This window comes from Micromys minutus, assembly GCF_963924665.1.
Source record: "Micromys minutus genome assembly, chromosome: 10".
NCBI classification, from domain to species: Eukaryota; Metazoa; Chordata; class Mammalia; order Rodentia; family Muridae; genus Micromys; species Micromys minutus.
In genome coordinates, this window is record NC_137979.1 from 53,109,996 (window position 1) to 53,134,178 (window position 24,183).

General features: G+C 44.3%; 1 protein-coding gene across 1 annotated transcript in view; it reads right to left on the minus strand.

Annotated features, from left to right (window-relative positions):
* Positions 1–7,320: 7,320 nt before the first annotated feature.
* Positions 7,321–24,183, minus strand: part of PITPNC1 (phosphatidylinositol transfer protein cytoplasmic 1) — a 247,509-nt gene continuing 230,646 nt past the window's right edge. The window contains exon 9 of the mRNA XM_080923239.1: positions 7,321–12,070. Within this exon, the coding sequence (XP_080779365.1) occupies positions 11,754–12,070 (317 nt within the window). The 3' untranslated portion in view covers positions 7,321–11,753. The remainder of the gene's footprint in view (positions 12,071–24,183) is intronic.

Consider the following 24,183-nt stretch of genomic DNA (forward strand, 5'->3'; position numbering starts at 1 on the left):
CTGCCTGTGCCTCCCACGTGCTGGCATTAAAGGTGTGAGCCACCACCCAGATATCACTTTTATTTTAAGATTTATTTGTTTGAATTTTATGTGTATGGTTGTTTTGCCTACATGTATGTCTGACATGTATGACCACATGTGCGCCTGGTATCTGAGGAGGCCAGAAGAGGGCGTCAGACCCTCTGGAATGGAGTTACAGTCAGTTGTGAACCATTACGTGGGTGCTGGGAATTGAACCCAGGTCCTGTGGAAAAGCAGCAAGTGCTCTTAACTGCTGAGCCATCTCTCCACCTCCCAAGAGCATTTGTTTGGATCCCAGCACCAAGTGGTGGCTCACGGCCATCTATAGCTCTCGTTCCAGGGGATCCAACATCCTCTTCTGACCTTTATGAGCGCTCAGCTAACACGTGATGCACAGAAGTGTATACAGACAAACGTTCACACACATTCAATTTTTCCTTAAAAATTTATTTTATAAAAGTGGGACTGGAGAGCTGGCTCAGCAGTCAAGAGCGATTGATGTTGTTGCAGAGGACTTGAGTGACCAGGGTTTACTGTGTAGCTGACAGCCACCTGCAGCTTCATCTCCTCCTCTGGCACCCAAATGCATGCATACATGCATGTGCATGCCCATGTGTGTGAATGTGCGCGCGAGAGAGAGCACACCCACGCGCTCGCCCGCGTGCACACACACACACACTAAAAAAAAAAATCCTAAAATATCTAACAATGATGATTTGTCATCTCCTCGAGTTTATGTAATTATCAATTATCTCAGAATGCAAAGGAATAACTTCAACATGACAGTGGGAAAATTCAGATCAAAAGAAATCTTGCCAAGTTTCCAAGGGTCATTCAGAGAAAAAAGGGAAAGAACACTTCTGGCCCCATGAGTGACTTTATCTACATTCTGTGCCCTGGAGCAGTGAGCTATCTTTGGAAGCTCTCAGAGCAGGACTGCTGTGTGCAGCACAACTTGACTCTCAAGGGTCGCCTGTGTGTAGTCAGCTGCCAGCATCTCAGGGAGACCATCCCCAGGGAGTGAGAAACTTATTTTGGGATAAGATTTTAAAATCACCCAGAGTTGTCTGCCCTCAAACCCCCTCCAGAGACAGTGGCTGAAACCATCTTTGTGAAGTCTAAGGAGGTACAGCCATTATCTTCATGGGGCTGCCGTAGCAGACAGCGTTCTCTGAGTGTGGCATCGCTGTCCAAAGGCAACAAAAAGGATAAAGAAAGATGCTGGAAGGTCGGCCAACAAAAAAGACAAGACCCAGTGAGAAAATCTGAGGATTAGGCCAAGAGCAGCAGTCCACAGGCAAAACTGAGGACAAGCTCAGTCCTCCGGAGCTGTTAGAAGTTCTGGTGGGGGATGGGATGGGAACGTGGGTGCTGGAAGGTTATAACTCCTGTCATGCTTTCTGAGAGAAGAAATACTGAAGACCTGGGGAAGTGGCTCAGTTGTTAAATCCTCGCCTAGTCTGCACCAAGCCCTGTGCTTGGCCCCCAGCACTGCATAAAAGTGAACATGGTGGTGAATGACTATAGTCCCAGCACTGGGGAGGTAGAGGCAGGAGGATCGGGAGTTCAGGGTTATCCTTAGCTATAGTCAATCTGAGGATTTAACTTCCTAGCCCGGAGTGGCCCTTATCAAACTGGCTTCAAAGTAGAAAGCTCAAGTGGGTGACAGCAGGAACACTGAAGGGTGGAGATGCCCCAGCGGCAATGATATGCAATTAGATTAGTTGCCACAAACTGGACATTAGAAGACAAAGAAGGAGAAATAATAAAATTCCAAGTCTTTTGTGTCTGCCTTAGGTGCACATGATTGGTTTTTTTTTTTTTTTAAAGTATCAGACAGTCTCACCTGGCTCACTTTTAATCCAGCATTCTGGGAGGCAGAGGGAGGCCGATCTCAGTTTGAGGTCAGCCTGGTCTACAGAGCAAGTTTCAGGACAGCCTGGGCTACACAGAGAAGAAAAACTACTGCCTGGGCAGAGAGAAGAGAAAGTCCTCTCTCTCTCTCTCTCTCTCTCTCTCTCTCTCTCTCTCTTTCTCTCTCTCTGTGTGTGTGTGTGTGTGTTTGTGTGTGTGTGAGTATGTGTGTGTATGTGTGTGTTGCATACTCACCACTGTTTCAGTTTATAGGGAAGAGAACAACTTGCAGAAATCAGCTCTTTCCTTCAGTCATGTGGGTCCCAGAGTCTGAACTTAGGCTGTCAGGCTTGGTGGAAGTTCCTTTCTCGGCTGACCATCTTCTGGCTCCATAACTAATTTTTACAGTTAAACAAATCATCCCTTAAATCTCAAGTGCCCAGTTTGGCTCTTAATTCAGGTCATTCAGTGCAACTCTGAAGGTTACCAGTATTTTATTTTTTAGGCTTCAAACTGAATATGTAACTGAGATTGATTAAAAAAAAATGTGTAATGGTTGTTTTATCTGCATTTTTGTCACATGCATGCAGTACCCCTGGAGGTGAGAAATGGGCATTAGATCCTCCATGACCAGTGAGTGTTACAAATGGTTGTTAACCATCATGTAAATATTGGGAATCAAACCAGGTCCTCTGTAAGAGCAACAAGTGTTTTTAACCCCTGAGCAAACTCTCCAGCCCCCAAGCTGAGCCAACTCTCCATCTCCCAAGGTTGATCTTCTAATCTGTGGTGGTTTGAATGAAAATGGCCCCCATAGGCTCATAAGGAATGGCACTATTTGAAAGGATTAGGAGGCGTGGACTTGTTGGAGTACTTATGTCAGTGGGGGTGGGCTTTGAGGTTTCAGAATCCCAAAATAATCCAGTATCTCTCTCGTTTCCTCTCCCTCTCCCCCTCCCTCCCTCCCTCCTTCCTTCCCTCTCTTCCTCCCTCCATTTCTCACCCCCCCCCCCGACTGTCCATCCAGATGTAGAACTCTCAGCTCCTACTCAAACACTATGTCTGCCTGCATGTCTCCACGGTCCCAGTCACAATGACAATGGACTAAATGTCTGAAACAGAAAGCAAGCCCCAATTAAATGGTGTCTTTTCACAGCAATAGGCATAATCCTTCTGCCTCCACCTCCCTGTTGCTAGGATCACAAGGGTGTACAACCACACCTGATTTATGTGGTAGTGGGCACTGAAGCCAAGGCTTTCCACATGCTAGCCAAGTATGCTACTCACTGAGTTAAATCTCTGGGTCTCTTCCTTTTTCCTTCCTTCCTTCCTTTTCTTTTTTGTTTTTGTTTTTGGCTCACATGCTGCGGACAGAACAAGAACATTAAGGCAAATTGCTGACCTATAACCATCATTAGTTAATTATCAGCTTGACCACAAACTTCAGCGTATCTAGGAATAGGGGATCACAGCTTCCCTTTTCAGATTAACCTATGGGTATGCCTGTGGGGCATTTTCTTGCTTGCTGATTGATGTAGGAGTGGCCTATCCACCTGAAGATGGTGCCATCCCTGCGCAGAAAGGTAAGGCTGTATAAGAAAGGCAGCTGAATGGCTGGAGAGATGGCTCAGTAGTTAGGAGCACTGAGTGCTCTTCTAGAGGTCTTGAGTTCAGTTTGCAGCACCCACATCTGGTTGTTAACCACCTCTTTTGGCCTCCAAAGGTGCTGCACTCAAGCATGTTTCCATACACAGATATGAAACAAATTGTGTGTGTGTGTGTGTGTGTGTGTGTGTGAGAGAGAGAGAGAGAGAGAGAGAGAGAGAGAGAGAAGAGAGAGAGAGAGAGAGAGAGAGAGAGAGAGAGAGAGAGAGAGAGAGAGCGCCAGGGAGAGCAACGCAACCCAATATCTAGTTATTCTTGGTCTCTGCTTAATTTCTTCATCCAGGTTCCTGCCTTGGCTTCCTGCCTGGTCCTGCTATCGTAGAAGGGATGGCAGGACACAGTTCCTGTCTCTGGAACAGAGCTAGCACATCTAGGCACGGAGTAGATAGTAATCTCAGGACAGGATCCCACCCAGCTAAACTTATTGTTTGTGCTTACAATGGCAGGCAGATCTCTGGATCCATTTGCTATGTAAAAGAAAATGTTCTTGCTGTCTCTTTCTAAGAGTCAAGGGGCTATGGTCATAAAAGACTGATCTGTGGGATAATCAAAAGGGAACCTGGGGTAATGATTGAACTGGTATATAAATAAAAGACTGGGCTTTGGTCTGCAAGAACTATTGACATAACTATCTGGAAAGCCAGCTCGAGCAGAACACAGAGCTGTCAGCTTGTACCCATGATAGACTTTGAAGTCATTCATTCTTTCTCTACTCCTAAACACCCTTCCTCAGGAACTCTTCTCCAAGCTCAGGCTGGTCCTTGGCAGCTTTCCTCAGTGATGAACTATAATATGTTAGCTGAAAGAAACCCTCTTCTCCCCAAGTTGCTTTTGGTCAGTATGCTGGAATGTTTTAATGTCAACTTGGTACAAGTTAGAGTATCTGAGAGGTAGAAACCTCAATTTAAAAAATGCCTCCAAAAGATGTGGCTGTAAGGCATTTTCGTAATTAGTGATTGATGAGGGAGGGTTCAACCCACTGTGGGTGATCCTGTCCCACACCTGGGCTCTATAAGAAAACAAGTTGGGTAAGCCATATGGAGTAAGTCAGTAAGTAGCACCCCACCATGGCCTCTGCACCAGCTCCTGCTTCCAGGTTCTGCCATGACTTCCTTCAATGATGAACAGTGCTGTGGAAGTGTAGAAACCCTAAGACAGTAGGTATGTAGTTTATCATAGCAACAGACAACAAACTAGAACACCAACTCTCCCAGGAGAAAGAAAATAGCTAAAATCTTTGAATTTGAATGAGGTAGTCTATTAAGTTGCACACAATGGAAGAGAGAGAATCCAAGTGTAGACAAGTTAGGCAAAAAGAGTCAATTCATAACTGTAAAAAAAAAGAGCGTGCTAGACTCACCACATACCCCAGGGCAGATGAACACCTTAGTTGTCTTAGCAAAAGACTTTGATAGCCAAAGTCTCTGACTGGCAATTTTTTTTAAAGGATTTATTTATTTATTTAATGTATGTGAGTACACTGTAGTTGTCTTCAGACACACCAAAAGAGGGCATCAGATCTCATTACAGATGGTTGTGAACCACCATGTGGTTGCTAGAAATTGAATTCAGGACCTCTGGAAGAGCAGTCTTAACCGCTGAGCCATTTCTCTAGCCCTGAATGGCAATTTCATGAATGACTATTTCAGACATTGAATGTATCCTTGAGGGTGCAACTGGAAGTCAGAGGCAGAAACACTGCAAGGAAGGTCAGGACTGTAATGGTGGTTGAGGCAATCTTAGAGAAATACATGGGTGTTCAGAAGGCTAAGGTTAGGCCTCAGTGGGAAGCTGCTTTTAATAAAACACTGCTTAGGAACTTGGGGGAGTCACAATAACCTAGACATTGAGGATTAGGTATGCAAATTTTTAACAACCCCATAAAGTCCAGCCCCAGGAGGCAGCCTCTGCTCAAGAACATGAACTGAAAGTCAGCCAGCAGCCATGTGTGGGAAGTTTGTGTGTTTTGAATACAGAATTAAAAGGTTGGATGGGGTGTAATGGTGAGGTTGGAGTTACAAAGGGAAACATATTTTAGTTAATTGGATTGATATTACACAACTCATAGAACTTCTGTATAAAAAGCACCGTGCTTGTTCCGGTCAGAGGTCAGACTGTGACTTTATTTCCTTTTCTCAAATTGTATCTACCTGTCTGTCTGTCTATCTGTCTATCTCTCCTGTGTGTGCGTGTGCGTGTGTGTATGCACGTGTGCATGCCATGTGCACCACAGGACCTGTGTTGAGGTCAGAGGACAACTTTTGAGAGTTGGTCTTCTTCTCGTGTGTGAGTCTTAGGGGCGATTAAACTTCAGTCATTAGACATGGCAGCAAACACCTGGACCTACTGAGTCAGCCGGCAGCCCAGCATTAACTAGAACTAGAAGATAGACTAAGAGATGTGTTTCTATGTAAGCTCCACTAAGATTACTGAACCAGGGACACTAAATCATTTCTGTCCTCATACTCAGCAACTCCAGAGGAACCCCTTGTAAACGACAGTGGGATAGAGAAATCATGACAGGACAATCTTACCCTAAAAGTGAGACAGCTGTGGGGTTGGAGAGATGGCTCAGCGGTTAAGAGCACTGACTGCTCTTCCAGAGGTCCTGAGTTCAATTCTCAGCAACCACATGGTGGCTCACAACCATCTGGAATGGGATCCAAAGCCCTCCTGTGGTGTGTCTGACGACAGTGTACTAACATAAAACTAAAGTTAAAAAAAAAAACAAAACAGATTTTTAAAGAAAAATGTAACCCAACTAGGGGATATAGTTCAGTTGGTAGAGTTCTAGCTTAGTATGCACCAAACCTTGGATTGGATTTCCCAGCACTAAATAAACTGTATCTGTGAGTACACACCTAAATCCCAGAACTTGGAAGGTCGAGGCAGGAATTTCAAGGTCATCTTCATATTGCAAGTAAAAGGAGATGAATATATGAGACTTTGTCTTTTATTATTTTTTAAAGATTTATTCATATATATGGGTACTTTTGTCTTTGTATACTCTGTATACTAGAAGACAGCACCGGACAGTTGTGAGTTACCATGTGGATGCTGGGAATTGAACTCAGGACCTTTGGAAAAGCAGTGAGGACTCTTAACCACTGAGCCATCTCTCTAGCTCAAGACTTTGTCTTTAAAAAAATGAGTTGGAGCAGTGGCATGCCCTTCTAATCCCACCACTTGGGAGGCAGAGGCAGGCCGACCTCTGAGAGTTTGATGATAGCCTGGTTTACACAGTGAGTACCAGGACAGCAAGGGCAACATAACAGAGATCCTGTCTCACAAAACAAAACAAAAACCGAAACAAACAAGAACAAAAAGGCCCAGCTGAGATGTCTAAATTTACCTATTTGCCTGGCATACCCAATGGTCCTGAACACACACAGACACACAGATACACCAGAATTAACCTGACATGGAGTGAATCTGGTTGGCCCTTCCAAGGATTCCTGTTGCCTATGTTATCTCAAACTCTGGGGACATTCAAGTACATGCCAAGTGAATAAGGGAGTTTATGCACTCAGCCTAGGGGGTTTTAGGCTTTCTTTTGGATATTTCCAGGCTGCAAATCTAAGGTCACCAGGAATTTCCTACCAAGGGTCTTGGATGTCAGATACCATATGCCCATGAGTAGGAGAGGCGTCCTTGCACACAAGGCCATCCAGCTGGCTGCAGTAATTGGCTTCTTCCCTGTCCTGTCTTCTTTCCCACTGACGTTAATATCGGCCAGCGTTCCCTTGAGACTGGCTGAGAAAGAAGGAGCTACACTCGAAAGAAGATTGCTTCATACTTTATTTACAACAGAATGTAAGAAAAAGTAAGTTATTAACAATAATAAATAACGGGGCACCGATGACAGAACAGCCATAAAAGGACATAGAGGGTTGTGTGTGTGAGGGTCACTTCCGTTTGCATTGCTTGCAACACTCTGCTTTTCAACACTTGGTCCTTTGGCGGTGGCAGTGGTATTCTGACTAAGTTAGCCGCTCAAGATCTCAGCTCGAAAAAACGTAAACGCTGAAATGACACTGGCAAGGACTTGTAGCATCAACTCAAGAGAACCTCTTCTCTTCTCAGGGACACTGGGAAACCGGAAGGGAGACTTGAAATTCCACAGATACAATTTGGACTCGAAAAGTGATCAGGTGGGGAGGTCTTTCCTAAATATTTGTTAAAATAGCGTTACGGTTAAGGGGTAACGTCTGCGAAGTTCTCCAGGCACTCACATTGTCGTATGGCATGAAGTCCTATGGGTCTTGAGCTGTCAGGTGTGAGGCCCAGACAGACCGCTTTGAAGGTGGAACACAGAACACAGAAGAACACAATGTGTGACTGTGTGACACTTTGGTCTTACCAGGAATAAAGCTTAATGGAGTTCATGTCCATTGACAGACCAGGCCAGGAGTTTTATTTTTATTTTTTTACAACTATGGCTTAGATGGCACACTGTCATCTAGCCAACTTAGTCGGGTGACCAGAAAAGTATGGTAACAGTCACTCTCCGTTGGATTATCCACTTATGGGTTGAAAGGATAGTCAATTCTGTGCCGGTCTTTTTCAAAAACAAAGTTCCCATCAATCTAAGCCAGCTGGTGCCCTGTTACCTTGTCTCACAGCATTAAAAAAGATCCCAAAGGAAGTGAAATTTGAAAAATTTCATAAACACATTAGCCCTGAAATTTTCATGGAAGAGGGTTTTTTTTTGTTTTTTGTTTTTTTTTTTTGTTTTTTGTTTTTTTAATCAAGATATCTTTTAATTTAAAGTTCATGATGGGCCATGAAAGAAAACCACTTGATTACTTTTGAGGTATTATTGGGGATTGTGTATTCTATTTTTAAAATTTTATTTATTTGTGAGTGTGTGTGTATATGTACAAAATAACCACAACTGAGCTAACTTATTCCCACACCCAAAACCACAGTTGACATATATCTGTAAATAAGTTAAAACAGTCCCCACATAGTTGCAAAGCCATGATAGCAGAGTTTGTAAGCAAATCCACCAACAAACTGACAACAACCTCAAAAAAAAAAAAAAAAAATGCCACGGTTTCTTTTTCCTTTGCTTTCTCTTACTACAGCGCAAAAGGAACCACTCCTGGGGGGGGGGGGGTTCAGACAAACTTTATGCAATAAAAACTCCACAAAACCTTGACCCAGGAAAGCACAGACAAAGAGATGCTGTTGTGCCACACCGAGAGCGCAGGGATATTTCCTATTAGGAAGCCACCTGGAGTCAAGACACGTATGGCCTTTGTTGCGGCATCCGCCACTGTCAGAAATGAAGAGTTTACTCTATGGGTTACTATTTCAGTTTGGCCACCAGAGACTTAGAAGTGGTGGTGTGTGACTTGCTATGCTGCATTTTATACATGTCTATATATGTACAGGTATGATACAGTTTTGGTGAACAAAGCTGAAGGATTTCACATGGCAGACATAGGCACTGAGTTAAGGATTCTATTTCCCCCTCAAACATGCTTAGCAATTCAAGTTTCTGCTATTTTCCCCCCTAAATTTCCATCATGCACCCATTTTGTTTCCATCCTCACAAGAATTACTCATGTTCTATATACACATTCCTCTAAGGCTTGGATCCCACAATAGCAAATTCACATAAGGACAAAGCGAAACAACACTTGGAAACCAAGAGTCAGAAAATATCGAAGTCATTTATGCTTTGTGGTGACTGGATTAAATATTCAAAGCAGCTAATGAAATATATCGAGAATCCCTCCTCTTCCCTATTTGTAACACACGCAAACCACATGTAGACAGAAAAACTGAACGCATATGTGTTGGTTAAGAATCACATTGTCATAGGTTAGCGCTGCAATTGGTGTCAAAGGTCCTGAGCTGACTACAAAGGAAAGAAAACTCACAGAAAGAAGAATGTAGCTTTTGTAAGTGAGCCAGATTGTTGACCTTGACCATAGAAGCTGGTAGATAAAGGAAAAGTGTCACGGTGTTACTGGAAAAACTAGGTGCCAGATGGGTTAGCCACCTGCGCAGAATCAACTTGCACTACACAGAAACCTATGAGCCCACCCCAGCCCGCATCAGCTTGCAAATGGTAAGCAGATACATACACAAACTTTGTGTCTTCTGAAAGTGGAATTTTGCTTTTTAAAGCCAGACATCCTCGTTGAGTACAGCTGAACAGAGAGGAAACCACGGAAGAGTTCAAAGGGTTTGAGAAGAGATTATGATTTTCCCACAAGCAAGATTCATGCTTCCAGACCATGCAAAGAAGGGCGCCCTCTTCCGGTATTGTCACCTTGAGGAAAAGATACGCTGTTACGATAAGCTATTTGTAATTGCTTTCCTGGGGTGCAATGTCCATCTATAGACAAAGAAGTGATCTAGACACTCTAAGCGCTTTGGTGCTGGGCTCAAGGGGCCAGCACCAGTGCCTGGGGAGAGGGCTCGGATCTGGGAGACCGCGCAGATTGTGGAGCACTCAAGCCAGGGCCCACCGGCTGGGCGGTGTTGGGGAAGGAGAATACACTCCTTGGTCTGTTTTGTTTCCCTTGGGATCTGTATTGGGGGCCATTTCCTTCTGAGGCTGGAGGTCAGGAGTCAGGAAGGGATGGCTAGGACATACGTTCTGAAGCTCCTCGGCTATTGCTATTTCGCTTGCTTTCCTTGTGGGTTTAAAGGCAGTGAGGTGCAATGGTGACAGATTTCTCTTTCTGCCACTTTGATGACCGACCTTGCCAGCCGTCGGCCTGGACTCTGGCATTCATGTCCCCTTCGTTCAGCATCGAGAGTCAGACAAAAGGGACATTTATGACCACACCTCTGTACAAATAGGAGCCTGTGATTCCACCTCTCCTGCACACAGCCAATATCTAGATTATTTCCTTTCTGCAGTGTTGGGGGACTGAACCCAGGGCCTCCTGCATGTTAGGCAAGAACTCTACAATTGAGCTACCCCCTGGCCCCCAATATTTAGATGATAAGGAAGGAGAAGAGGATGGTAGTGTTTTTTAAAGCCATTTTAGGTGTATATGGGTGTTACTAAGAGTAGACCAGGAGGGATGGAGTCTCTTCTGCGTGGTGCAGACAGTGGTTAAGCCCAGGTAACTTAGTCTACCCTGAACTCTCTCAAGTGGGATACTATCAATGAATTCTACTTAGCTTGTTGAAATTTCTGAGAATTGATATGGTAGATGAAGCTCACAGGTCAAGCTTTGTAGGTACTTGAAGATGTCTGCCTCATCTGGGGCTCCCTGTTTCTGGAACATTCCACATTATATTGGTTGTGGTCATAAATCACCCAGGCAAGTCTTAAAAGATTTAAGAAGCCACCAAGGGCACAAAGGGGTTAAGGGAAGAGACACAAACAGATGGGCTCTTTATTAAATTTTGTGAAAAGGTATAAAGACGTTATCACTAATTGCGCTTGGAGCCTCTAGAAGTTGGTTATTAAAATTTTCAAAAATGTAAGAAGTTAACTAGGCTCCAAATCCTGAGTCAGATTAAATCAAAATAGGAATATTGTTAACAATTGGAATTCAAGTATTGGTAGTCAGCAGTCCCAAATGATAACAGTTAGGCATGTGACACCTGAGAGTACTTTTTTCTTTTTGTTGTTGAGAATTTCAGGTTTGACGGGAGGAAATTAATGTCATTATTTTACCACACCTTACCAAAAAAAAGTTTTCTCATCTATTCACCCTTTTACCACTGAGGCCCACATCAGACTCATCAAGGGCCCCCAAAACAAGGCTTCCTTCTTGGCCCACGTCTAAAGCTAGAGACAATTCTGTGGGTTTTGTTTGATTGTTCTTGAGACAGAGTCTCATGTAACCCAGGCTGGCCTCAAGTTCTGTTTCTAGCTGAGGTTGGCCCTGAACTTCTGATCTTCCTGCCTGGTTTACCATCGCTGGGATAGAATCTAGGGCTTCATGGCAGCTGCGGCAGCTCTTTACCCCCTGAGCTCTGTCCTCTGCCCATCCTGTTTTGTTTTGTTTATTTTTCTAAATCGTACTTTTCACATTCACTACAATACTGTGTGGCACACGTAGGGGTTCTTGCTATCTGTGAGATTATTTAATCACATGCACAGTCTGAGATCCAAGAACACATCCGAGTGAAGAGGCAGTCTTTTCCTCGACCAGAGGATTGTTTAAGAAAAAAGAAAAAAAAAAAAAAAAAAAAGCCTCAAATGAAAGTAAAGGACCGAATGGGATGTTCACACGGAATTACTCTGATTTGGGCCGACATGGCTTTTCAGAAGTGTAGACGCCAGGTAAATTCAGGGTGGCTTTTTTCTCTGGATCTGGAAGTGTGAGCGTCTCTGGGGCGGATTTTTTCCGGGGCCGGTCTTTGGGAATGGACAGAAATTCTGGCGCATCTGTGGAGAGAGGTGTGGATGGGGCGCTGGAGGGGGCGCTGCGCACCGAGGAAGGCAATAGAGCGATGCTGGAGATAGAGATGGCGGGTGGGAAAACGCCGATCTTCTTGTTGGTGGCTTCCTGAGTGGCTCGTTCGAACTCTCGCACCTCATCCATTGTCATGTCTTCAAAGGGAAAAACGGAGAGAATAAAAGTTACTGTTCAGACGTGCAAATGGGTTTACAGCTAAATCTGGGGATGCTACCATGAAGTCAACCCCTGCCCATCACGGATTGTCTTTGAAACATTAAACCCTCATTTTTCCCCCTCTCCCATCTTTGTTACTAAGATACACTTTGTTTGCTGTGTGAGCAAGGATGCCGGTGTGGTGGGTGTCTGAGTCTCAGAGGAGAGAAGATAATCTTCAGGGCTCAGCTGTTCATTGGGCTGAACTCAGGCTGCCAGCAGCAGTGGCTAGCTTTACTTGGTGAGCCATCTCATTAGCCCGATTAGTACACGCTAAAAATGTGTGTGTGTGTGTGTGTGTGTGTGTGTGTGTGTGTGTGTATGCATGTATATGTGTGTGCACGTGTGAGGTGCCTGAATGAGTGTGTGCGCATGGGTATGAGTGTGTGCATGTGAGTGCATATGTACGTATGTGTATGTGTGTTGTGTGTATATGTGTGTGGTGAGTGTGTATGTGACACCTTTGGGCACGCAAGAAAGCTAGAAGAGGGCACGTTTACTTTTCTCTATTCCTTTGGGGAAGGACCTCTGTCAGAAGCTGGGGCTCACATTTCCTAAGCCCTTGATCCTCCTATTGCTACCCTTTACCCCTGAGCTAGTTACAGGCATTTGCAGCTTGTGTGGATCATTACCTGGATGCTGGGATAACTTCGGTTCTCACTATCACTCAGCACAAGCGTTCTTAGTTGCTGAGCCCTTTCTCCAGCCACTTCAATTAGTGTTCTGAATTAGGATTTAACGGGAGCATAGAACCAGATCCAGTACATGCGTGTGTACATGTATGTATGGATACATGAAGTTTTATAAGACTGGGTCACATCCTCTATACAAAGAAGGTCATTACAGCAATCAGTGGCTTTGACAACATTATCAAGCTACCAGCAGTAAATACTGGTAATTACTCCCCAAAAAAGGAAAAGAAAAGGCTGGAAAGATGGCTCAGTGGTTAAGAGCACTGACTACTCTTCCAGAGGTCCTGAGTTCAAATCCCAGCAACCACATGGTGGCTCACAACCATCTGTAATGGGCTCTGATGCCCTCTTCTGGTATGTCTGAATACATCTACAGTGTACTCATATAAATAAATAAATCTTAAAAAAAAAGAAAAGAAAAGAAAAAAAGAAAATCATGCCCCATGGTTGTTTAAAAGAAGAAAGAGAATAAAAAGAAAAAGGGTAAAAAAAGACCTTGTATACTAGGTGTCAGGTTTTCAAAGAAGCGCTTAAAACTTGATTGGGACTGGAGAGATGGCTCAGTAACTAGGAGCACAAACTGCTTTTCCAGAGTACCAGAGTTCAATTCCCCGCACCCACATCAGACAGCTCACAACCACCTGTAACTCCAGCATTGGGGGAGGGCATGTGGAGGTCAGAGGACAACTTTCTGGAGTTGGTTCTTGTCTTCTACCATGTGAGCCCCAGGGATCAAACTCAGGTCACCAGGCAGGGTGACACGTGCTTTTACTCACTGAGATGTCTTGTAGGCCCTTGTTATTAGGAAATACTGTCAGTCTTGCTATCCCTGGAACCCTCTGGTGATTCTCACTGACTGGAATAGAGTAACCGGATAAATGGAGATGTCACCATAAGCCTGGAGTGAAGGCTTTGCGTTTCCTTGGGGTAGAGCAGAGCCCATGAGCTCTGTCTATCTACTTTGGCTCACACTGGCCCGTTCACCCCTGCTGCTACGGTCTCAGTGGTTCAGGTCTCTTTGAATGACAGTGCACACTTCAATAACAAGCTTCAGAAATGCTGAAGGTGGAATGGATATGAACAACTCATGTTAATCATTAGGTGTTCACTGTGTGGCTGGGGACCAAATCCAAGACCCCAAGTATGCCAGGCAGGGGCTCTACCACCACGATGCATCACTGTTTCCTAACATTTGAACAAAAAGGACAATGAACACTTTTGTTGAGGGGTTCTCTGTGGCCCCAAGTGTCTTGTAACTTGCTTCATAGAACAGGCTCTGGGTCTGCAAATCTAGAACTACCTGCCTTTGACTCCTGAGTGTACGGATTAAAGTCATGCCTTTTTAATTCATGAGTTTAAAAAAAAAAAAAAAAAGACACCACCACCAACAAAAAAAACCTTCCCATTAAATCTGTGACCATTTACCTATGAAAATTTAAAAAGTTCCTGAAAGGAAAGAGTTTTTTACAAAGGAGATATAAAATGTGTATAATTTTAAGAAAAATTATACCTATTAACTTACCACTTTTAAATGAATAAATGAGAATTGGTTCTTTAAAGCAGACTTGGAATTCGACAGAGAATTTTAGTGGACTAGGATATATTTTTAATAAATGAAGAGCAATTTTGAAAGATTACTTGGTTAACAAGTTGCCGTGATATTGTATGTTTCCAGCAGGGGGCAGAAACAACACAGCACAGAATTTAGACTAAAAACCAAAGCAAACAAAACAAACAAAAAAAACCCCTCAGAGCCTCTTCCTTGGAGGCTTTGAAACCTCTCAATTGTCAAACGGGACTGGTTTTTCTTTTATTGTGTTTATGGATGTTAATTTTGCTTACTTCCAACTTACTTTAACTTATCCAAGTTCAAGGTGTTAATTTAAATTTCATTTTAGCACCTATGAAGGTTAATATTATTATTTTTATTTGATAGGCTCTTGGATAGATCAGGCTGGCCTCTAACTCACTATGTAGCTAAGGATAACTCTGGATTTCTGATCTTCCTGCCTCTACTTCCCTGTGCTGGGCTTTCGACACCAGCCACAGTTTATATGACACTAGGTTTTGCACATGCCTGGAACTCTGCCAACTGTGCTTCATTCCTAGTTCCCTTATGTGGCTTTATTACCATCGTCCCTAGGCTCGTATGAGGAGGACCTCTCCTTGCTAGGCCATGGCCTAGCCACAGACTTCTTATATGTGGTACAAACAGCCTCTTGCCTTTAACCATCATTTTTCATTATGAAAAAAAAATACAATTGCAACAAACAAACAACCAAACAACAACACAACACAACAAATGATCCACAATCTCATGGAATCCCAAAGGAAAAGGGCAGTATTATAAGACAACCATTTTGCTTCGATCATGGTGACAATGGGTTTCTTACAGCCAGAGGATAAGTGGGGTGCATTCTGAGTCATCATTTCTCTCCACAGTTTAATACTAATGATGAATTAAAACAGAAAGAACACATGCAAAGGCCTTAAGCTGTAAGCTCCCCCACCCCCCAATCCCCACAGAGACAGGGTTTCATTGCTCAGGTTGGCCTCCAACTCAAGGCAATTCTCCTGCCTCAGCTCTCAGCCACCAGGTCTGGCTTAGACCCTGAAAACAGTCCTGCTCAGTACCCCTCAGGCATCCCTTGCCCCTCCCTTCCCTGTAGCTTTCTTTGTCTGGTCTGTGTTTGTAGCGAGCAGTTGTCAGAGCAGTTGATGACACTGTGTTTGACATTCCTAGGAGAAAAGGTAATCAAATGGAACGTTCTGGAACAGTTTCCTTAAAATAACATTCCCATTTTTAGAACAGGAAAAAGGAGAGGTATCTGATCAAAATTGGGGAAACCCTTCAGCAACTCTTGCTTCAATGGTCTCAGCGCATGCGTGACAGGGGGAAGGCGGAGCCAGCCCGCCCTCAGGCTCACAGGTGGTCACATGCATCCAGTGGCCAATGGCGTGCACTAGCCTGGCAAGGCACAGTCCAAATCATGCTCGGTCAAAAAAAAAAATGACAAAACATTTCCAAAACATTACCAGAAGGTCTTCCAATTCTAGAGCCTTTGTTACAACAGCCACCCCTCAAAGTTCTCTAATTATGCTCTTGTTTACTTTTTTAAAAAAGGATTTGTCATTTAGTGTGTGTGTGTGTGTGTGTGTGTGTGTGTGTGTGTGTGTACACGTGCATGTAATACCTACGTAGCACGGAAGAGGGCACTGGATAACCTTGACCTAGAGTTACAGGACGTTGTGAGCCACCACACATAGGTGCTGGGAACTGAACCTAGGTCCCTGCAAGAGCAGTAGGTGCTCTGACTCTCGACCTTACATTTTCACTTCTTAAGAAAACAAAAGTAGCAGCCATGTACTAACTGTGTTCTTGAGTTTTCAAGTATCTCATAAATATTATCCCAGGGCCTGGGACTGGTAAACACAAGAGCTCAGCCTGTCCCCAGACAGATCACACACAGGAGATCTGGCCGAGCCCCCCATAAGGATTCAGCGATGAGTCCTTTGTTATCTATTCTGCCTCTTTGTTGGCACGTCTGTATGTAAATTCTGGAATACACCATGTAGTCAGTCCTCAGGAATCCAAGGCTTTCTAAGGCCTTTGCTAAGTCCCAGGCTAGATCTACTATGTAGCCCCCCTAAATCTCAGTTCATCACCCCTCCACCACTAGGCATATGTGTGTGTGCACGGCCTGTAGCTTACTCTGGAGATTAGCCTAAGTCAAGAGGAGCTGACTGAGTAAAAGAGCCCGGATGAGTTCTAGAAAGCCTTTCAGAGACCAAGCTGAAGAGCAAAGCCCTCCCTGTGCCAACCAGGCTTTGTAAAGTCTGGCATTTGATTGATCCACTTCACTTTTGACACCCACTGTTATGCCTATGGTACTTTGTGATTGGTGCGGGCTATCTGACAGGTACCCCCCCCAAATGGCTCCACTCTCCGTGTCCTGGGTTTTATGATTGGGTTGGCCAACGAAGTGAAGCGGCTGAAGAACGGGAAGATCTGGAAGACCCAGGTGACTGACACAGCCCACTCAAAGACAGGGTGGGGGCGGGGCACCTTTACCCACAGAAGGCTGGGGAACCCGCCTTTTCAGGGGCTGACAGATGGGTTTCCGTGTCTGTTTCCCACAGGGTGGGCAACGCGCTTTGAACAGTCTACATACACTGGTCTGTGCATGGCTCTCTATGTCATCCACAGTGGAGGAGTGCTGATTGCAAACTTTTATGTTGGTTTGTTCATGCATGTTTTTCTCGTATTCCCGAACATCATCCATCGTCATATCTGAAAAAAGTCAAGACGTGGGCAACTTCCGTTATTAAATACAAACCTTAACGGGGGCGGGGGGGACACTTTTGGGAAAGACGGAAGCTCAGCAAAGTTGTTACTGTTGTCTTAAATTAAAAAAGCAGGTGACTGACTAACTTTATGGGGTAAGATCATAAAGTTAGATAGACCAGCCAAAGAAGGGAGTGAGGGCAAGGAAGTAGTGGAGATCAACTATGTAGGGGTGATTCTTGGAAAGTGGGTGACAGTGTTAGCAAGTGGGCTGTGCGTAGCCTGAGATCTCCTAAAGTGTTGTTAGAAGATCTCTCAGGGGCAGAGAGGCCAGGTGGTTTTGGTTTAATACTTACCTTCAGGTAGAACTTTCCAGAAAGATACTAGGGCACCTTTAAGTCTGTGCATTTGACAACACCAAGGACACTTGCATTGCTATGGTGAGAGACAGGCTGTGGAGGGCAGACCGGGTGCGGTCCCTCGGGAGTGTGAGAGTCGGTGCAGTTCTCACACAGATGTGGGTTTGCATGGAATACAAGGGGCCAGAAAATGCGGGTCTTTGAGTGTAGTCTGACAGCTCTGAGATGGCTGACTCTCTTCCACCCACAGTGATCTATAAATACAATGGTGCACAACACCATGTTTGGCTAGAATCTACAAGTTTTCAGCGTTTCAGGATAATGAGCTCTCAACCCATAATGGTTATCAGCAGGAGAAGGTTTTGTGGCAGTGTCTGGTTGTGGCAGTGCTTGGAAAGGTGTCTGATTGACATCTCTCTAGTGATGGGGAAGGAAGGGTGCTGTAAAACATCCCATACGCAGGGATTCCCCAGTTCTCAACAAACAAAGATCTCATTGTAAACGGCAACAGTGACCGGGTTGAGAAGTCCTGTCTTATTCTTGCGGTATTGGCACTGGGGAGGCTGAGGCAGGAGGATTATGGCTTCAAGGCTAGCCTGAGCTACATAAGACCTTGTCTCAAAAAACAAAACAAAACAAAACAAAACAAAAAACCAAGAACAAAAACCAAAGCAAATGAGCAAAAAGAAAACTAATGAATCTCCTCTTTCAGCAAGTGGGATGCGTAAAATTGATATTTTACTGGTCTCACCTTAAAGATTCCCCTTGTCTTCCTCCCCACCCCCAACTCTCTTGCTCTTCCGATGTATTTTATCAGCTAGCCTACCAGTCCAGCAACCCTTTATCAAGGTCTTGGCAGAATTTCACTCCAGGCAGCCTCATCAACTAATAAAGTGTGCAAAAAAAAAAAAAAAAAAAAAAAAAAGTATCCACGTCATCACCAATTAATTGGTTTAGTGGGGGATTTGCCTCATGCGTTCCCAGCTGGAGTTTTTCCTTAAGCATTTTCTGGATCATGTGGCCCGATGTCTTTTTATATCAATTGAGTGTCACGTGAGGTTCTCTTTGCTTCCAAAGGGCAGACCTGCCAGAGCTCATGATTTAATTCAGTATGGTCTGGGGCCAAGGTGGCTCAAAATCTAGGCCTGGGCTATTTTATTGAACTCACGGTGCTCCCCTCAGCCCTGAAGTCATCCATCAGAGATGCTGCCCACAAGCAATCTAAGTATTGAGGAGGCAAAGCTGCAGGCCGGTCAAGCAAGGACATGCTCTTTTAGAAAGCAGGTTATTGACAAGCAATAAAAGAATGCTTCTTTAAGGGTGAAGACAGAAGGTTCTTAGTTAACAATAACACATTCCACAAGACCAGACCCCACAATTTCAATGACCGATTACCAGTATTTCTGAAACACAAACACACCTGGAAACAAATATGCAGCGGTCCAATTCAAGTCCGAGTTCAAAACGGAAAACACGTTTCTTGTGCAAATGTCATGAGCCAATTAATCGGGAGGACAAAACCCAGAGAAGGCAAAGAGTTCACTGTCTCGCTGTGATGAATCTCCACAGAAATCATTCTTTGTCTGTGATTAGCTCACTGCAAAGGGGGGGACTTACCATGGGGCACAGTCTGGACTTTGAAAGCTACATCGGTTTTGTGGGCGGAAGAGAGGGTTTGGCAGCAAAGATGGCCAGTGCCTTGCTCATGGTGAGGTTTGAAAACAAGTCAAGGGACTGGTGGGGCCATGTGGCTGATGACAAAACCAAAAACATAAGACAAAACCAAAACGAGGTAGAAGACTATGTAATATTGGTAGGAAAGGTATTTAAAAACACTGAAAGCGTCTGTTTCTGCTCCCCCTCCCAACGCCCCTCTCTCTGAGACAGGGTTTCATGTAGCTCAGGTACCAAATCTCCCTGTATATCCTAGGAGGACCTTGAACTCCTGATCTCTTCTATCTCCAACTCCCAAGTGCTAGATGCTGCTGTGGCTACAAGCTAGGTAAGCTACCAACTAAGAAAATCTCTCTAAATCTTGAAATAGCTCCACATACCGTAAATGCATATGAACAAGAGGTAAATATGCCAGCCTTCCTTAGTACTTTATGCTAATTAGGTGGAAAAACCGCACTTCGGGTTATCTCGTTAAATGCATTGTCTTTGCAATGGCTATTACCTCAAAATCCATACGTACATCAATTTTTTTTTTAAGAAAATTCAATTGCATCTGCTCAGAGTAAACTTCCGAAGACAATTCATCCTATTACTGATTGATTTTTCAAAGATCAGAGTAACTTCTAGCAACTTGGCTTCAGAGCTCTTGCCAGAAACAAATGCTTTCTGAGGTCATCACCCAAAGTGTGTGTGTGTGTGTGTGTGTGTGTGTGTATACCACAACATACATGTGTGGTCAGAGAACAACTTGTGTGGGAGTCTGGTCTCCTTTCTGCCACGTGAATCCTGGGTATTAAACTCAGGCTGTCAGGCTTGGAGGCCTTTACCACTGAACCATCTTGCTTGCTTTCAGACAAATTCTAAATGTAAGACAGCTTTAAGTGATGACTTCTAATTTTGAAAAGCCATAATTTATTTTTCTGTTTCTGTGTGTGTGTGTGTGTGTGTGTGTGTGTGCAGTGTGTGTGCATATGCTTATATGCATGCAGCTACATGCAGAGGTCAGAGGTCAAGGCCTGGTGTCTTCTACTATCTTCTCTGTAATTTATTATTGTTGTTGTGTCTGTGGGTGTTTTGCCTGCATGTATGTCTGTGTACCACTTACACACAGTGTTCCTGGAGATCGAAGATGGTGTGGGATCCCTGGTGCTAGGATGATAGATGGTTGTGAACTATCTTATGGATGCTGAAGGTAGAACCTGGGTCCTCTGGAAGAGCAGTCAGTGCTCTCAACCACTGAGCCATCTCTCCAGCCCTCTCCACCTTATTTTTTGAGACAGAGTTTCTCAATGAACCTTGAGCTCACTGATAGCCAGCGAGCCCCTAGGATTCTCCTGTCTCTGCCTCCCCAGTGTTGGGATTAGGGGAAGCCTTCTCCTGCACGAAGTGACTCTGCTGAGGTGGAGTTTCCTCAGTTCCCAGCTTAACCTTGGCAAAGATGTTTTTTTGTACCAGGGGATTTGTGAACTGAGGCTATTTTTTTTTTTGCTTCCTCGACCATCACTAAAGACTCAGACGATACAGTAAAATAGACTTCAGTTAGATGGGTCTTCTATCCCTTCAACGTTTATCACCTTTCTTGTGGCTGTTTTTGATAGGGTCTTTTGTAGCCTCTGCCTCTCAAGTCCTGGAATTACAGGTGTGTCCCACAGTGCTCAATGCCATCATTACTGTCTTATACATTTTTGAGACAGGGTCTCATTTGGCACGAGACAGCCCTGAACGTGGTAGGCAGCTGAGGATGACCTTGAACTCCTGGTCCTCCTGCCTCCATCTTCTGAATGCTGGGATTACAGTCACTGGTTACTGTTTATGCAGCATTCCTGACTGAACTCAGGGCTCCATGCATTTAGGCAGGAACTCTACCAAGTAAGCCACATCCCCAGGCCCATTTAGTCTTTTGTTTTTGTTTTTTTTTTTTTATTTTCTGAGACAAGGCATCCTCTGAAGCTCTTGGCTGTCCTGAAACTTGATCTATAGACTAGGCTGCCTTGAAACTCACAGAAACGCCCCTGCCTCTGCCTTTTGAGTCTTCATTATTTGGTGTGTGCTACCACCTCTGGCTTCATTTCAGTATTCATTTTTTTTAATGTATATGGATGTTTGTGTGTCTGAATGCATGTATGTGCACGTTTGTGTGTGTACCTGTGGAGACCAGAGATGGTCTTTGGATCCCAGCAGTTACTGTTGTTTGTGAGCTGTCTGACACATGGGTGCTAGGAACGAGACTCCAGTTCTCTGCAAGAGCAAAGAGCACTCTTAATTGCTAAACTATTTCTCTAGACCCTGAATAAATTGTTTTAAAACATTTATCGGTCGTTCAAATAATGCCAGGATTTTGTTACATAAAAAGAATTCAAGGTGGGATAGTTCACCAGGAAAATTGCTTGCCTCCAAGCCTGGTGACCAGAATTCAAATCCCAGGACCCACATGGTAAAAAGAGAGAAGGAACTTCTGAGAGTTGTCCTCTGACCTCCACACATGCTTCATACCGCATAGGAACCCAAATAGTACTGAATTATAGAAGAAAAGGGCTTAATTCCTTAAAGCTTCTTGACCAATCTTATGACCTCTGGAGATAGTTATGGGTAAATTTTGGGAAGTCCTAGGGATGTGATCACACACACAGAGAGAGACAGAGAGATAGAGAGAGACAGAAAGAGAAAGAGAAACAGAAACAGAGACAGAGTTTTAACTGCATTTGCAGTGGCTCTGGCTTACTAGCTAGTCTCTCTCCTTCCAGGCTCCTAGGCCATAACAGAAAACTGTTCTATCATTCTGAGGCAAAGTTAAGTTGAAACAAGTATTTGGGTCTTAGAAAACCTGATTATGAATTGGACTGGGCACCTGCCTCCAGCAAACTGGTGGCCATTCTTTTGAAGATTCAGTTTTAAAGTCTCTTTGTTAATGTGTGTGTGTGTGTGTGTGTGTGTGTGTGTGTGTGTGTTTTGAGACAGGGTCTCATTAATGTATCTTTGGCTATCCTAGAACTCATTTATGTAGCCCAGGCTAGCCTGGAATTCATGATCCTCCTCCTGTCTTATCCTCCAGAGTACAGAGACTGTAAATGTGCACCATTAGGCCTAGTGGGAACTTAAAAAAAAACAACCCCCCCCCCCAAAAAAAAACCCATAAAACCAACTTATCAGAACAATTATAACCTAACACATGCTTCTTGCGTGTGACCCTTCCACCTTCTTTGTGATGAAGTCAGCCAATCCTCAATGCTTGGAACACATCCTTTCCATACAACCCAGACTTTCCAGATCTACAATGGCAATTGATAGCTGTGGTTTTGTTTTTCCTTTTACAATTTAATTTAATTTTATGAGCATGGTGTTTTGCCTGCATGTATATGCCCGTGTACCTCACGAGGGGTTGAGGCCTGCAGAGGTAAGAAGCCAGCATCTGATTCCTTGGAACATGGGTAATTACCATGTGGTTGCTACCATGAACCCCAATTCTCTGTAAAAGTAACCATCTCTCTAGCCTCTGTTCTGAGACAGGGTCTTGCTATGCAGTCTCTCCCTATGTAATACAAGCTGGTCTCAGACTTGTGGCAATGTTCCTGCCTCTACCTCCCAAGCATTAGGGTCACAGATTGGTATCGCTATACCCACTGTTTTTAGGGGGTGTTGAAATGTAGGCAGGAAAAGGGTTTCAGGCTCCTTTGAAAAGGAAAGTGATGTGGTGTTGAGACTTCCCTTCCTAGAAAGATGAGTACACACACAAGCTCAGGGTCTGCTTCCAGGAAACCTGGGGACCCTGGAAGAGGTGAGCTCATGCTTATTTCTCTACCAGAGCTTGCTTCTCGCTTTGTCAAGCCTTCTCCAGAGATCCCAGCCACTTCTAAGCCAGTTCATAAGGCCGTTTCATCTACCAGCTAGAACTCAACCCTCCCACATACTTTTTTTTGGGAAGAGTCAGGTTTTCAAAGACATTTGTGAGGTCCCCCTCAGTCACAGGGTCCCTGAGGCAATCTTCAATGTGCCTCTCTGAGAATACTGTCAGATGTGAGAAGCCAATCTGAGCTTTTTTTTTTTATGAAGCTAGGCTGGCTATTTTTATCCACATCCCCTCTCACCCCATCTCCTGAAATGTGTCGTGGCTCAGCTGATTAGTGTTCTAGTCATGCAGAGGAGCTCAAGGCTCACGGATAAAGACCAATCAGGGCTTTGGAAAGCAAACTCAACTCCTCCAACATGGACACGCCGATGCTTTACAATGAACATGAGCAGAATAAAATCTGCTTAGGGAAATGGTTTCGTGACTTCCAAGAATGCTGGAACTCAGTGGAGATGCAGAAATAAATCCTTGGGTGAGAGAAGATCACCATCCTGAACAATGCCTCTTCTTCACTCATAATTAAACACTGGAGATGGTGAGTCTAATAATAAAGAGAAAGAGAGGCAACAAGGAATGTCCTGGGTGATGCTTAAGGACGGACAGGGTGTGCTACCCAAAATGCTGCTCAGGAGATGAATGGTACCCAAAGCCAGCCCCAACAATATAGCACCCGATGAGTCTGCCCAGAAGGGTTCTTTTCCAATACATCTGTCTAAAGGAGGAGGGTAGTTACTTTCCTCCTCCTCTTCTTCTTCCTCTTCTTTGTCTTCCTCTTCTTCTTCTTCCTCTTCCTCCTCCTCCTCCTCCTCCTCTTCTTCTTCTCTTTTCTCCTTCTTCTTCTTTTTTTTCTAATTATTATTCTAATTCTTATAAGGTACCAGAGTTTAGCAGCTGGTCCCGGGAGACATCAATGATTCTTCTAGTCTAATCTATATAGAATTAATTATTTAGACTGTCCTTGTAAGCCAATCTGCCTTACATCCTAGGCTGTGTGCCAATAGTTCAGAGTCAACCCGAAGGGCTTCTGGAATGGCAGTGAGCTCAGGGTTTGAGAATGTGCATCTCTAACAAATACCCAGGAGGTTCGGAGGCTACAGGTCTAGGGGACTTGCTTTGAGAACCAGAAATATAAATTGTGGCTCCAGAGGAAGCTGCTTTACTTGGGACCTTGTCCATGTTTATTAACAGGGGCCTC